Consider the following 11,385-nt stretch of genomic DNA (forward strand, 5'->3'; position numbering starts at 1 on the left):
ACTTTGAAAAGTTCTAAAGAGCTGTCATTTCTGATAGGGCTGAGGGATGGCAGGAGTTCAGAGGAGCAGGTCTTCAAAGGGAATCTTCTTGGAAGACTAACAGACGGCCTTGAGACTTGGCCCCATATCAAATTAGCCTTTTCATGTCCATGAGCAGACAGGCTTCTGAGGGATGTGCAGAGATCTGAGTATGAGGGAGAGATGGGAGGCGAAGGTCTTTGCATTGGAATCTGCCATCGCAGGATTCGCCCAGCAGGAATGCTTCCTTAGAACCTGGCTCTGAGCTGTTTCATCTCCTCCACCTCCCCTTAGCACAAGCCCAGACTCCCCCAGGCTCTGTTTCAAGTTGAATAAGAAACCAAATCATTGGCAGTTTATGAGTACACCAGAGGGCCAATGTTTCTGCCTTAATGTTTGCTGTTACTTTGTGTCCTTGTTAGTTTTGTGTTCTTTTGAGGTTTCTTTCATTTTGGACTGCAGTACACTAGCAGAAGTTTGTTTGGAAATATTTAGTGCTCATAAAGAAGTTTTCAGTGGTAGTGAAGAGGCAATGCTGCACAATGGTTAGTACCATGGCTCTGGACTCTGTTTCAGTCAGGATAGACGAGGTTGTGTTGCAGTAACAAACATCACCCAGATCTCATTCATGCAACGTGTCTCAGGAGGCATGGGTTGCTATCACAAAATATCATAGGCTGGGTGGATTAAACAACAGAAATTTGTTTCTCACCATTCTGGAGTCTGGAAAGTCCAAGATCAGGGTGTCAGCAGATTTGGTGTCTGATGAGAGCTCCCTTCCTGGGTTGCAGTTGGCTGCCTTCTCCCTGTGTCCACCTATGACACTCGAGTGCTCGAGAAAGTTCTCTGGTGTCTATAAGGCATTGATTTCATCATAAGGGCCTCCTCTCTCATGACCTCATCTAAACTTAATCATCTCCTAAAGGCCTCACCTCCAAATACCATCATTTTGGGAGTTAGGGCTTCACCAAATGAATTTGGGGGCACAAACATTCAGCCCATAACCTCCCACTGGGTCAGCTGGGGCTGTGCTTCTATTATCCTCCCATTGGAACCCAGGCCCACGGAGCTGTCACCAGCTGGGGCATTGCTCTTCAACATGGCAGAGAGAAAGAGAATGTGGTTGAATTAAGCACTGGCCTCTGTCTTCAAGTGACACATGTCCCTTCTGCTCACATTCAAACACAAGTTACTCATCTATGTGTAACTTCAAAGAGGGGCATGGAAAGTACAATCCTGCCTTGTGCTCAGAAGGAGAGAACTGTATTCTTAGGAACAGCTCCCATGATCACCAGAGTTACACAGTCTAGGTGTTGTTGTGAAGATATTTTCTAGACACGACTCACATTCAAACCAGTGGACTTTGAATAAAGCAGATTACCCTCCATAAAGTGGGTGGGCCTCATCCAATCAGTTGAAGGCCTTAAGAGCAAAGACTGAGGTTTACTCTCCCTCCAAAAAGTTTTGGCCTCAAGCCTGCAACATAGAAACCCTAGAATTTCCAGCCTGCCTTGCTTGCTGCCTGGATTTTGGACTCAATACTGTAACATCAACGCTTCCCTGCATTTTTAGCCTTCTGGGTTCTGCCCTGTGATTTTTGGACTTGCCAGCTCCCACAGCTGCATGAGCCAATTCCTTGAAATTTCTCTCTCTCTCTCTCCCTCTCATCTCTTTATCTGTCTTCCTTTCTGTCTCCTATGGGTTCTGCTTCTCTGGAAAACCTTGACTAATACATAGTTATACCCCAATTATAGAGTTAACCCCACAACCTGTCAACATCCAGTCCAGAGCTAAGCCTGTTTCGTTGCACCGGCTCCCAAATCACCTAATCCAAATCCAGATCCTGTAATAAGAACTGTCTAACCTTCTCTAATTAAAGGAAGCACTAAATAATGATTCTCAAAATAATGTGTCATAGTAAATAGCATGTACATCCACCAAAGTAAATGACATTAAAACATCTAGATGTTGATGCAGTATTGCAATGATATTTGAATTTCTGGAAGCTATTTTTCTACTTTGGGAAAAGGTAAGGGTTTTGGACTGATCTTGTAGATTTCCTATAGGCCACTATGCCTGCTCTGTGCTACACATCTGACATCCTGTAAAAAGAGAATGCTCACTTTTGCCTGCTACTCATTACCTTAGTACTAACCCCTTGCCTTAACCCATCTCTCAAACTTAAACACACTCTGCCTTCCACCCTTGCAGTGCCCCTTTGCTTCATCATCCCTTGAAATTCTAGCATTTTAATTAATTTGTTTGAAATTCTAGCAATTAATGCATAATATTGGTTTCCTGACTTTGGTTGGGGATGATCCCATTTATGTGGGGTCTCCCCCCGGTTATACTGCTCTAACTAAACTTGGGCAAACAACCTTCCCAGAGGGTGAATGGCTCTGAGCTTCCTGTTAATGACAACAAAATCACTAAAGTTTGCTGAGCACTTCCTCTGGTCCAGGAACTGTGCTCATAAATTATTTGCACATAAATTTATTATTTTTAAAAATAAATTTATTTATTTATTTTTGGCTGTGTTGGGTCTTCGTTGCTGCATGCAGGCTTTCTCTAGTTACAGCAAGTGAGGGCTACGCTTTGTTGCAGTGCGCGGACTTCTCATGGTGGTGGCTTCTCTTGTTGCGGAGCACAGGCTCTAGGCGCGTGGGCTTCAGTAGTTGTGGCACGTGGGCTCAGTAGTTGTGGCTTGCAGGCTCTAGAGCGCAGGCTCAGTAGTTGTGGTGCACGGGCTTAGTTGCTCCGCAGCATGTGGGATCTTCCCAGACTGGGGCTTGAACCCATGTCCCCTGCATCAGCAGGCAGATTCTTAACCACTGCGTCACCAGGGAAGTCCTGCACATAAACTTATGAGTTCTAGAGATTATCTTACTTAATCCTGGCAACAATCCCAGGAAGTTGATATATTATCAAGGACATTGTTACAGATAAGGAAACTGAGGCTCAGAGAGGTTAGACCACTTGCCCAAGGCCACACAGGATCCACTGTGGTGAAGCTGGGCTTCAGATTTTTCTGGCTCCAAAACTTGTGCCTTAATCATAATGCTGTGCCACTCTGCGGGCAGGATCTGGACAGTTCTTAGTGAATCATTTCAACTGTAGGTTCAAGACAACAAGATTAAAGAGGTGTATCAGTCAAGGATGGTCAGGGGAGCTGAGCCACCATGAGTGGTGCAGTGTAAGGGACATATTGTAGGAATCAGACCTTCCACAATTGTGAGAGGAGCTGGGGAGGTGAGGACCAGTGGAATCACCGACCAGTTGATCTGAGAAGTCAGGAACATCCAGTTGCTAACAGAGGGCCGTGAGGGAGAGCTTGTACAGTTGTGTGTGGCCCCCGCCTCTGTGAATCAGCAGGTAAGCTGATGGCAAGATGGTGGGGCTGGGGCTGCTGTTGTTCAGCAGGGCCAGCAGGTGGGAAGAAGAGCTGCATGTAGAGCAAAGGAGAATGAGGATGTACCTGAACCCATTAGGCATCTTTGTGACCATCCGTCACTGCATGTGACTGTGATGTCCTTCGGAGAACAGTGGCTGCTGCTTCCCATCCGCTTTCCCAGTCTCATTCATGTTCCTCTGTTGGCCAGCTCTATCCTGGAGCCGTGCAGGGATGGGGATTCTGGGAGACACAGCTCCCACAGTAACCAGGTAGCACAGCATAACACAGAGGTTATTCAAGGAGGTCAACAGAAGGCAAGGATTGGATGTGTAGTCAAGGGCCTTGTGATGGTTAATTTTATGTGTCAGTTTGATGGGGCCCAGATATTTGGGCAAAGATTATTCTGGGTGTGTCTGTGTGGGTGTTTTTGGGTGTGATTAGCATTTGAATGAGTACACTGAGTAAAAGTAGACTGCCCTCATGCAGAGAGTTGAAGATCTGCCTGACTATTGAGCTGGGACACCAGCCTTTTCCTGTCTTCAGACATTGAAACATCAGCTCTTTTTGTGTCTCGAGCTTGCTGGCTCTTGGACTGGAACTCACACCATTGGCTCTTGAGCTGGAACTTCAGACTTGGACTGAAACTACACCATCGCTGTTGACTTTCCTGGGTCTCCAGCTTGCCAACTGCACATTTTAGGACTTCTCAGCCTCCATAATTGTGTGAACCAGTTTCTTAGAGGAAATCTCTTTCTCTCTATATGTACATTCTGTTGGTTCTGTTTCTCTGGAGAACCCGGACTAATGCAGGTCCAGATTTCCCTCTCCAAGTGAAAAATCTACTAAAGTCCTGGGAAGAACTTGTGTACTGTTGGTTTAGAGTTAAGAGCTAAAAGGTCAAAGTGTTCTGGTGTGAAAGCTTGCTGGTAGTTTAGTAATTTGGATAAAGGATGGAATGGATGGATGGAATTTTCCTTGCAGAACACGCTAATGGCTTTGGAAGTTTGAGGCAGCGTCTCTTCGCTTCTTTAGAGCGTTGAGTGACTGCTGAAGCTTGATGCTGACTTGGGGATTGGTTTTCCTCCCTGTTCTTTCTGTGTAGAGCGAGGTCAGACCCAGCACTCTTTTGGTGATGTTATCATATCAACAAACTTTATCACGAAACTTAAAAAAAAAATCCTTGCTTTAAAACCATGCTCCTCCTGTTTTACTGTCACTATGCTAAATCCCCAAATCACAGCCTTTGAGAACTGGAGGAAATTGTGGAGATAATCTGGCCTGATTTTTCCCAAATTATGTTCCATAAAACATATATTCCTAGATGTTCATAGGTGGCCCTTGAAAAAAGGAATTCAATGACCAAGTAGGTTTGAAAAGACTGCATACATTCTTTCCCTTTTGGAGAATCCAAATGCACTTTAATAAAGTTTGAGATGCCTCTTAGACTTGAAATGGATGTACCAAGTAGGCAGTTGGTAGATAGGTTTGGATTTCAGGGCCAAGGTTGGAGTTGGATATATAGATTTGGAAGGTAACACGTTTCAAACCATGGGAGCAGGGAATTCCCTGGTGGCCCAACTCTGCGCTTCCACTGCAGGGGGCATGGGTTTAATCCCTGGTTGGGGAACTAAGATCCCGCAAGCCACATGGCATGGCCAAAAAAACAAAAACGAAAACAAAACAAAAAACAAAAATCAAGCAAACAGTAAAACATGGGAGCAGATGAGATGATGAGGGAGAGTTTAGAAGGAATTAGTGTGTGAGGGCTGCAAGTGCTGCAGCTCTCTTGTGACCATGAGGAAAATACCTGGGAATGGAGCCAAGACCCAGAAGATGGCATTGCTGAGGCAAGTGACAGAGAGAAACTTGGACAAAAGTCGAGCTACTAAAGCTGATTTTACCGTTGGACTTTTCAGCAAAGTCCAAACAAACAAACAAAAGTAAATTCTTTTTGAACTTCAGTGTTTATATCATTTCTTATGGAAAGAGTCCTGACTAGTATGACATCTCCCAAATCCTTTTGCACACTTATCTCTATCTGTCTGTGTTTCCCCACCTCCTTCCCTGTCATGGAGGAGAAGCAGCTGAGCCTAAGATGCCAGAATTCACCAGTCACCCCTATCCTGAGGAGCAAAGGGGAAGGCCCTCAATCAGTGTCTATTGTCGACATTTCAGGCAAGAGTGGAGGAATTAGTTAAGAATGGGATAAAACGGTTAAGGATTTTATTTTTATTTTTGGATTGTTAGCAACCAACCCAAACTGACTCTGGCTAACTTAAGCCAAAATGGGATTTTATTGGAAGGATCACAGGTTTTCCTCACAGAATCAAAGAGAGAGCTGAACAAGCTGAACAGCAAACCTGGGGAAGGGGAGGGACCAGAGCTACCCTGGGGAGTCTCAGCAGGATGGCATCACCATCCTCTCTGGGCCGCCCATCCATTGGTGTGGTACAGCTCCAAGGCCTGTGCTCTCTGGTTCAAGCTTGAAACAACTGGGGGAGAGGAGGTGCTTGTGGGGAGAGAGCCTGAGGCAAGATGAAGCCTCCCAGCCTGATCCCTGGAAGCCCACCCAGCACATCTGAGAGGCTTGGCAACATGCCAGGAGATGTCTCAGGTGACCTCTCTGAGGATGGAGCCATTCCTGGGCTTCTTCAAGATGCCGGAGGCCTACAAGGGATTAAGAGCAACCTCACTGCTCGTAAGGCTCAGTGAGGGTGCCGGGGAAGGGCTTCCTTGGTGCTTTGGCTTTCAGGCCTCACACTGTCTCAGACTTTGCCCATCACTGGTTTCTCTGACTTCTTTAATCTTTACTCTTCCCCCCTTAGCCTATGCTCTTCATCTTTGGGAAACTTTTCTTTCACTCTGCTCTTTTCCCTCCTCCAAGCTCCCCAGTTGCTGTAGACTGAATGTTTGTGCCCCCCGACCCCAAATTCTTACATTGAAACCTAATCCCCAGTGTGATGGCATTTGGAGGTCTTTGGGAAATTATTAGGTTATGAGGGTGGAGCCCTCATGAATGGGATTAGTGTCCTTATAAAAGAGACTCTAGGGAGATCTCCTGCCCCCTCCACCATGAGAGTTTATAGTGAAAAGACAGCTAGCTCTCTGTGGGCTCTCACCAGACATCAAATCTGCTGACACCTTGATCTTGGACTTCCCAGCCTCCAGAACCGTGAGAAATATATTTTTATTGTTTGTAAGCCACCCAGTCTATGGTATTTTGTATAGCAGCCTGAATGGACTAAGACACCACCCTTTAAAAACATGATTCTTATTAAAAAAATAATCATTATTATTAAAAAAGTTATTCAAGCAGTACCAAAGATTTTTCAGTGAAAAGTAAGTTTTTAACATTTTCTTCCACCCTGGACTTTATGTCTCTTGCCAGAGGCAGTGATTATTATCAGTCTCCTGAGTATCTTTCCAGATGTAGCGTATGTTTATATCTCTATATATAGACCCTACATATTTTATTTTGTAAACACAGGAGAGAAGATTATAAACACACTGTTCAGTACCTTGAATGTTCCACTTGGTGATGTAGTGTTCATATCAGAGCACATTGGTCTCATTCTTTTTGATGCTGTGTCATATTTTACAGTGGATTCCCCACTGATGGACAGGATCTTGTGAATACAAATGATGTTGCAGTGAACGTCCTTCTACATGGGACTGCAGGCACCTGAGCCAGTACATCTGTCAGAAACAGTAGTACTTTCTTTTCCAAGAGATATCGAAGCTCAGTTCTGGTTTCCACCAGACTTCCCAGGCGTGGCCCACCTTGGCTACCTCCTCTTTCTCTCCACTCCTTAAATACCTACAATATGCCCACTGACATACTCAAAGGCCACCAATGACCCCCTTCCTTAGTGCACCACCTCTGACTTTTCTGCAGAATTTGACCCTACTTCCTATCCTTTCCTGAAGCTCTCCTTGCTTGGCTGATAGGAGGGGTAATCTTTGTCCTCACCTATCTCTCATCATGCTTTTCCTGTGTCCTTTCCTGTCTCCCAAAGGTCACCATTTGGCAGGAGCGTGAGGGCGTGGGACCTGCTGGGCCAGCCCTTTCAGCTCCTGGTTGTCCCACCCAGGGTGTCACACCCACCCGTTGACCTCACTGCCTGGACCCTAGAGGAATGTAAGATTTTGATTTATTTCTCAGTATGGTTAGAAACAAACGCATGTGATTCCATTTATGTAAAAAGGAATATGCACCTCCCTATCTATCTATCTATTTATCTGTCTATCTATCCCTCCATCCACCTACAGAGATCCTCCCAGGAGTTGGCCAAACAGAACACATTGGCAATAGCACAGAGAATGCTACTCAATACTCTGTAATAACCTTTACGGGAAAAGAATCTGAAAAAGAATAGATACAAGTATATGTATAACTAAATCACTTTGCTGTACACCTGACCAACACAACATTGTAAATCAACTATACTGTAATATAAAATAAAATTAAAATTAAAAAAAAAACACACTGGCAGGCCTGTTTGCGAACTCTGTGTGATACACCAAAATACTAACAGCGATTATTTCTGGATGCTATGATTGTGGATAATTTTTCTACATACTCAACTTTTTTTTCTGAAATTTCAACAATGGAGCATAGATATTAATAATATATTAATATTCATATATTATTATTATGTCCCAAACCTATCTTCCCCCCAACCCTCTTGCCAATTTAACTTTTACCCTAGAAATTCCTATTTGTCGGAATTCTGGGACTCTTCCTAGGTTTAAAACCTGGTAGGCATGCTTCGTATTCCTTCCCTCTCATATTCTATCTTCCTACTACACTTTGTGGTTATTCGAGTGAATTTCTATCTCCTCTGTTAGATTTTTAGTTCTTAAGGGACACAGACCTTGTCTTATCTCTCTCCCTGGGGCCCATCACACAGCACAGCTCACAAACAGATGCTCCCAAAATGGTTACTGAACCTTCTGCTTGATGCCTCAGGCTTGTCGACATCCTGCAACTGTCACCTGCCTGAGAAATTTCCTCTATAAATAAGCAGTTTCTGTTTCAGGTATAAACCATAGCCCTTGCTACATATGCCCCATCTCTTACCCCACCCAGGCCTCAAACTTAGAAACTGGAATTAGTGTTGGTATTCAAATCCTTAGCCATGGTACCAAGAGTCAGCCCCCATAAGAACCAAGTCATTGATGTGAAGTTCTTTTTTTCCCTCGACATTCTAGCAGCTGTCATTACATTTGCTGGGGAATTCTCGACGAGATTTTACTTGTCCTCCCATGCTGTTCTTTCTGTGGTTTCCTTGTTTCTTTTTGCGATCCGGTTCCAGATGGCTCAACAGTGCTTCCAAAATGAATATTTTGACAGACTGCTGAATGCTTGCAAACCGTGTCACCTTCGATGCCCTAATACCCCTCCTCTAATATGTCAGCGTTATTGTAATACAAGTAAGTAATACTGCTCGAACAATTCCTCATTGGTGTGAAGTCTTCTCTCTGTATTGACTTTATTCAAAGAAGAAATATTACGGGGAAGGTGGTGATATTTTCTGGATCAAAAAGAGGAAGAAAATTAGGCAATCATTTAAATGCCAACAGGAACGAACAATTATTCAGAACTGAACTCAATTTTATTCTGCAATGTTAACAACAGAGATTTTTTATCAGCTCTCCTAATTAAGTATGGTTTAGAATTTAAAAGTCAGTGCTGAGGAATGAGGGGAATTGGACGGCAAATAATCTTTACTTGATGTGGTTATGATGTTATCAGTTCATTATTTCTCTGACATTCTTTTAATTCAGTGAAAGGAACAAATGCAATTCTCTGGACCTGTTTGGGCCTCAGCTTGATCGTTTCTTTGACAGTTTTCGTGTTGATGTTCTTGCTCAGGAAGATGAGCTCCGAGCCATTAAAGGACGAATTTAAAAACACAGGTTGGTTTGATGGTTGATCTTTGAAATCTGTTTCCAAGAGGTGGCTATGGTGAATTTCAGTTCCTTTTCTTTTTTCATGTTGAGTATCTCATCTGGTAAGGGCCCTTTTGAGTGTGTTAGATGACAGGTTAAATGAACTCTTGGAAGAAGCGAGCTTTCTTTTCGAATTTTACACCTTCTTTGCTGATGTCCTACAATGTCAGCCTTCCCCAACATTTTTTCTAATTACTCTTTTGAAGTACTGAGGCTTCCTTGGGAAACATCCATCTCTTTGACAAAGTTAGCACATTGATTAAACGTCATGCTATCAGAAACAGCTAGTCAGGTTTGGTACTATTGGGAAAAGTATATTTGGCAAGATCCGTGGCCATATTTTCATACAAATATGTGTTGTTTGCTTGAGTGAACATTTTACTGCGAAAAATGCTAGAAATGAATACTAGTTGCTCCTGGATTATTTAAACAATCATCTCAAAGATTTTTATCTTTATTAAGCAGTAGAGAACCAGTCCCAGAGAAGTGGATGTTCTACTTAAAGGCTTTGTAAGATAAAAATATTTCAGCACCTTTGCCCATGATCTAATTCCCGAACACTTTGCAGTCACTGCCCTATTTCTTTATGCGTGTATTTTCCATGCATAATCTGTAAAGCATCCACCCCATTTGCTTTCTAGTGCAGTAAAGGGAGGGAGATGGCTCTTCCATATGATTGACTCATTTCTCGTTTTTTGCCTGGGGTCTGAGAGACAGGTGGGGAGTGACTTTAGTGTGACGTTTTGGAAGATGGAGTTACACTGCAGAAGGTTGAGGAAGTAGTAAACGTGCCTTCATAGACACATATGGGGATGTAGTGGAGACTCCTTCCTTCTGTGATCATGACAGATTCATTTTTAAAAAAAAGTAATCTGCCACAAAATGCTCTGCAAGAGAAGCATCTTTACTGTGAATTCTAAAGTGTCACCCAAGACTGATTTTGGTGTGCTGTAACATATGGTAATTTGTCATTTCACATGTGTAAAAAGGCTCAGTACCTTAATGCATCCAAGGGCCAAGTGCGTGAGAAATGAACGTAGTGGGCTGCTTGAGGCTTCGGCGATAGGGGAGCCCATGCCCTGCTTGAAGGAGACAGGTGCTATCGACTCCCAATTGTTTCCGTGTAGGAATGTTGGCTCCTAGTGGCCACATTTTGTTTCCTTAAAAAAAAAAAAAAAAGGCCAGTTGTCTAGATTTGTATGTAAATTCTCTTGCTTTTCAAATGTGGGCCAATGTAAAACAGACAAGCAAACACTTAAAAACACTGTACGCCCTAAACCAAGCATGTCTTTGAACCCAACGTGGCCCACGGTCTGTCAGTTCATGACTTCTAGTGTAGGACCCACTTATTTGTTCTGTGGGAAGAGACACATCTCACGTTGCTTTGATCCCGGATGTGTGCTGTTAAGTCTGGCACAACCATGTGCCCTGAAAAGTTTAGGTTAACAGTTCTGTTTCTGCATAATCAGGACCGGCTCTCCAGAAGAATGCGAACGCAGACCTGTATGAGAGCGACGATGGCGGGACTGGTGCGGAAACTCTTCTTTCGAGAGGCCTCGGGTACACAGTGGAAGAATGTACGTGTGAAGACTGTGTCAGGAGCAAACCAAAGGTCGACTCTGACCATTTCTTTCCACTCCCAGCCATGGAGGAAGGTGCAACCATTCTTGTCACCACAAAAACAAACGACTACTGCAACAGCCTGCTAGCTGCCTCGAGTGTCACGGGGATGGAGAAATCAGTTTTCCCAGCTAATTAACCATTTCAATGGTATAGAGCTACTTGGAAAATCTTTTGTCAGAAGAAAAGGATGATGTGTCGGATCTGTTTAGGATGATTGTACTTATCAGTGGATGATATGGCTTTTTGTTCTCTAATTCTGGAAAATCTTTGTTAGATATATTTTTCTACCTTACTGTTGGGAGCTTAGCTGTGGAAACTTCCTTGGTTTCATGATTAAATTGACTCACTGAAAAAAAAAAGCACTGCAATGTGTAGATTCCATAGTCACACATTTCTGTGGC

General features: G+C 43.6%; 1 protein-coding gene across 3 annotated transcripts in view; it reads left to right on the forward strand.

Annotated features, from left to right (window-relative positions):
* TNFRSF17 (TNF receptor superfamily member 17) overlaps window positions 1–11,343 on the forward strand; it is a 64,493-nt gene extending 53,150 nt beyond the window's left edge. For 2 of the 3 annotated variants that reach the window (XM_049699772.1, XM_049699773.1), the window contains 2 exons: window positions 9,197–9,328; window positions 10,831–11,343. In XM_049699772.1, the coding sequence (XP_049555729.1) occupies window positions 9,197–9,328; window positions 10,831–11,120 (422 nt within the window). In that variant the 3' untranslated portion in view covers window positions 11,121–11,343. Of the gene's footprint in view, window positions 1–8,005; window positions 8,843–9,196; window positions 9,329–10,830 lie in introns of those variants that run through there. The other variant, XM_033428793.2, reaches the window with a different exon arrangement.
* Window positions 11,344–11,385: the final 42 nt, after the last annotated feature.

This window comes from Orcinus orca, chromosome 16 (genome assembly GCF_937001465.1).
Source record: "Orcinus orca chromosome 16, mOrcOrc1.1, whole genome shotgun sequence".
Lineage (NCBI taxonomy): Eukaryota > Metazoa > Chordata > Mammalia > Artiodactyla > Delphinidae > Orcinus > Orcinus orca.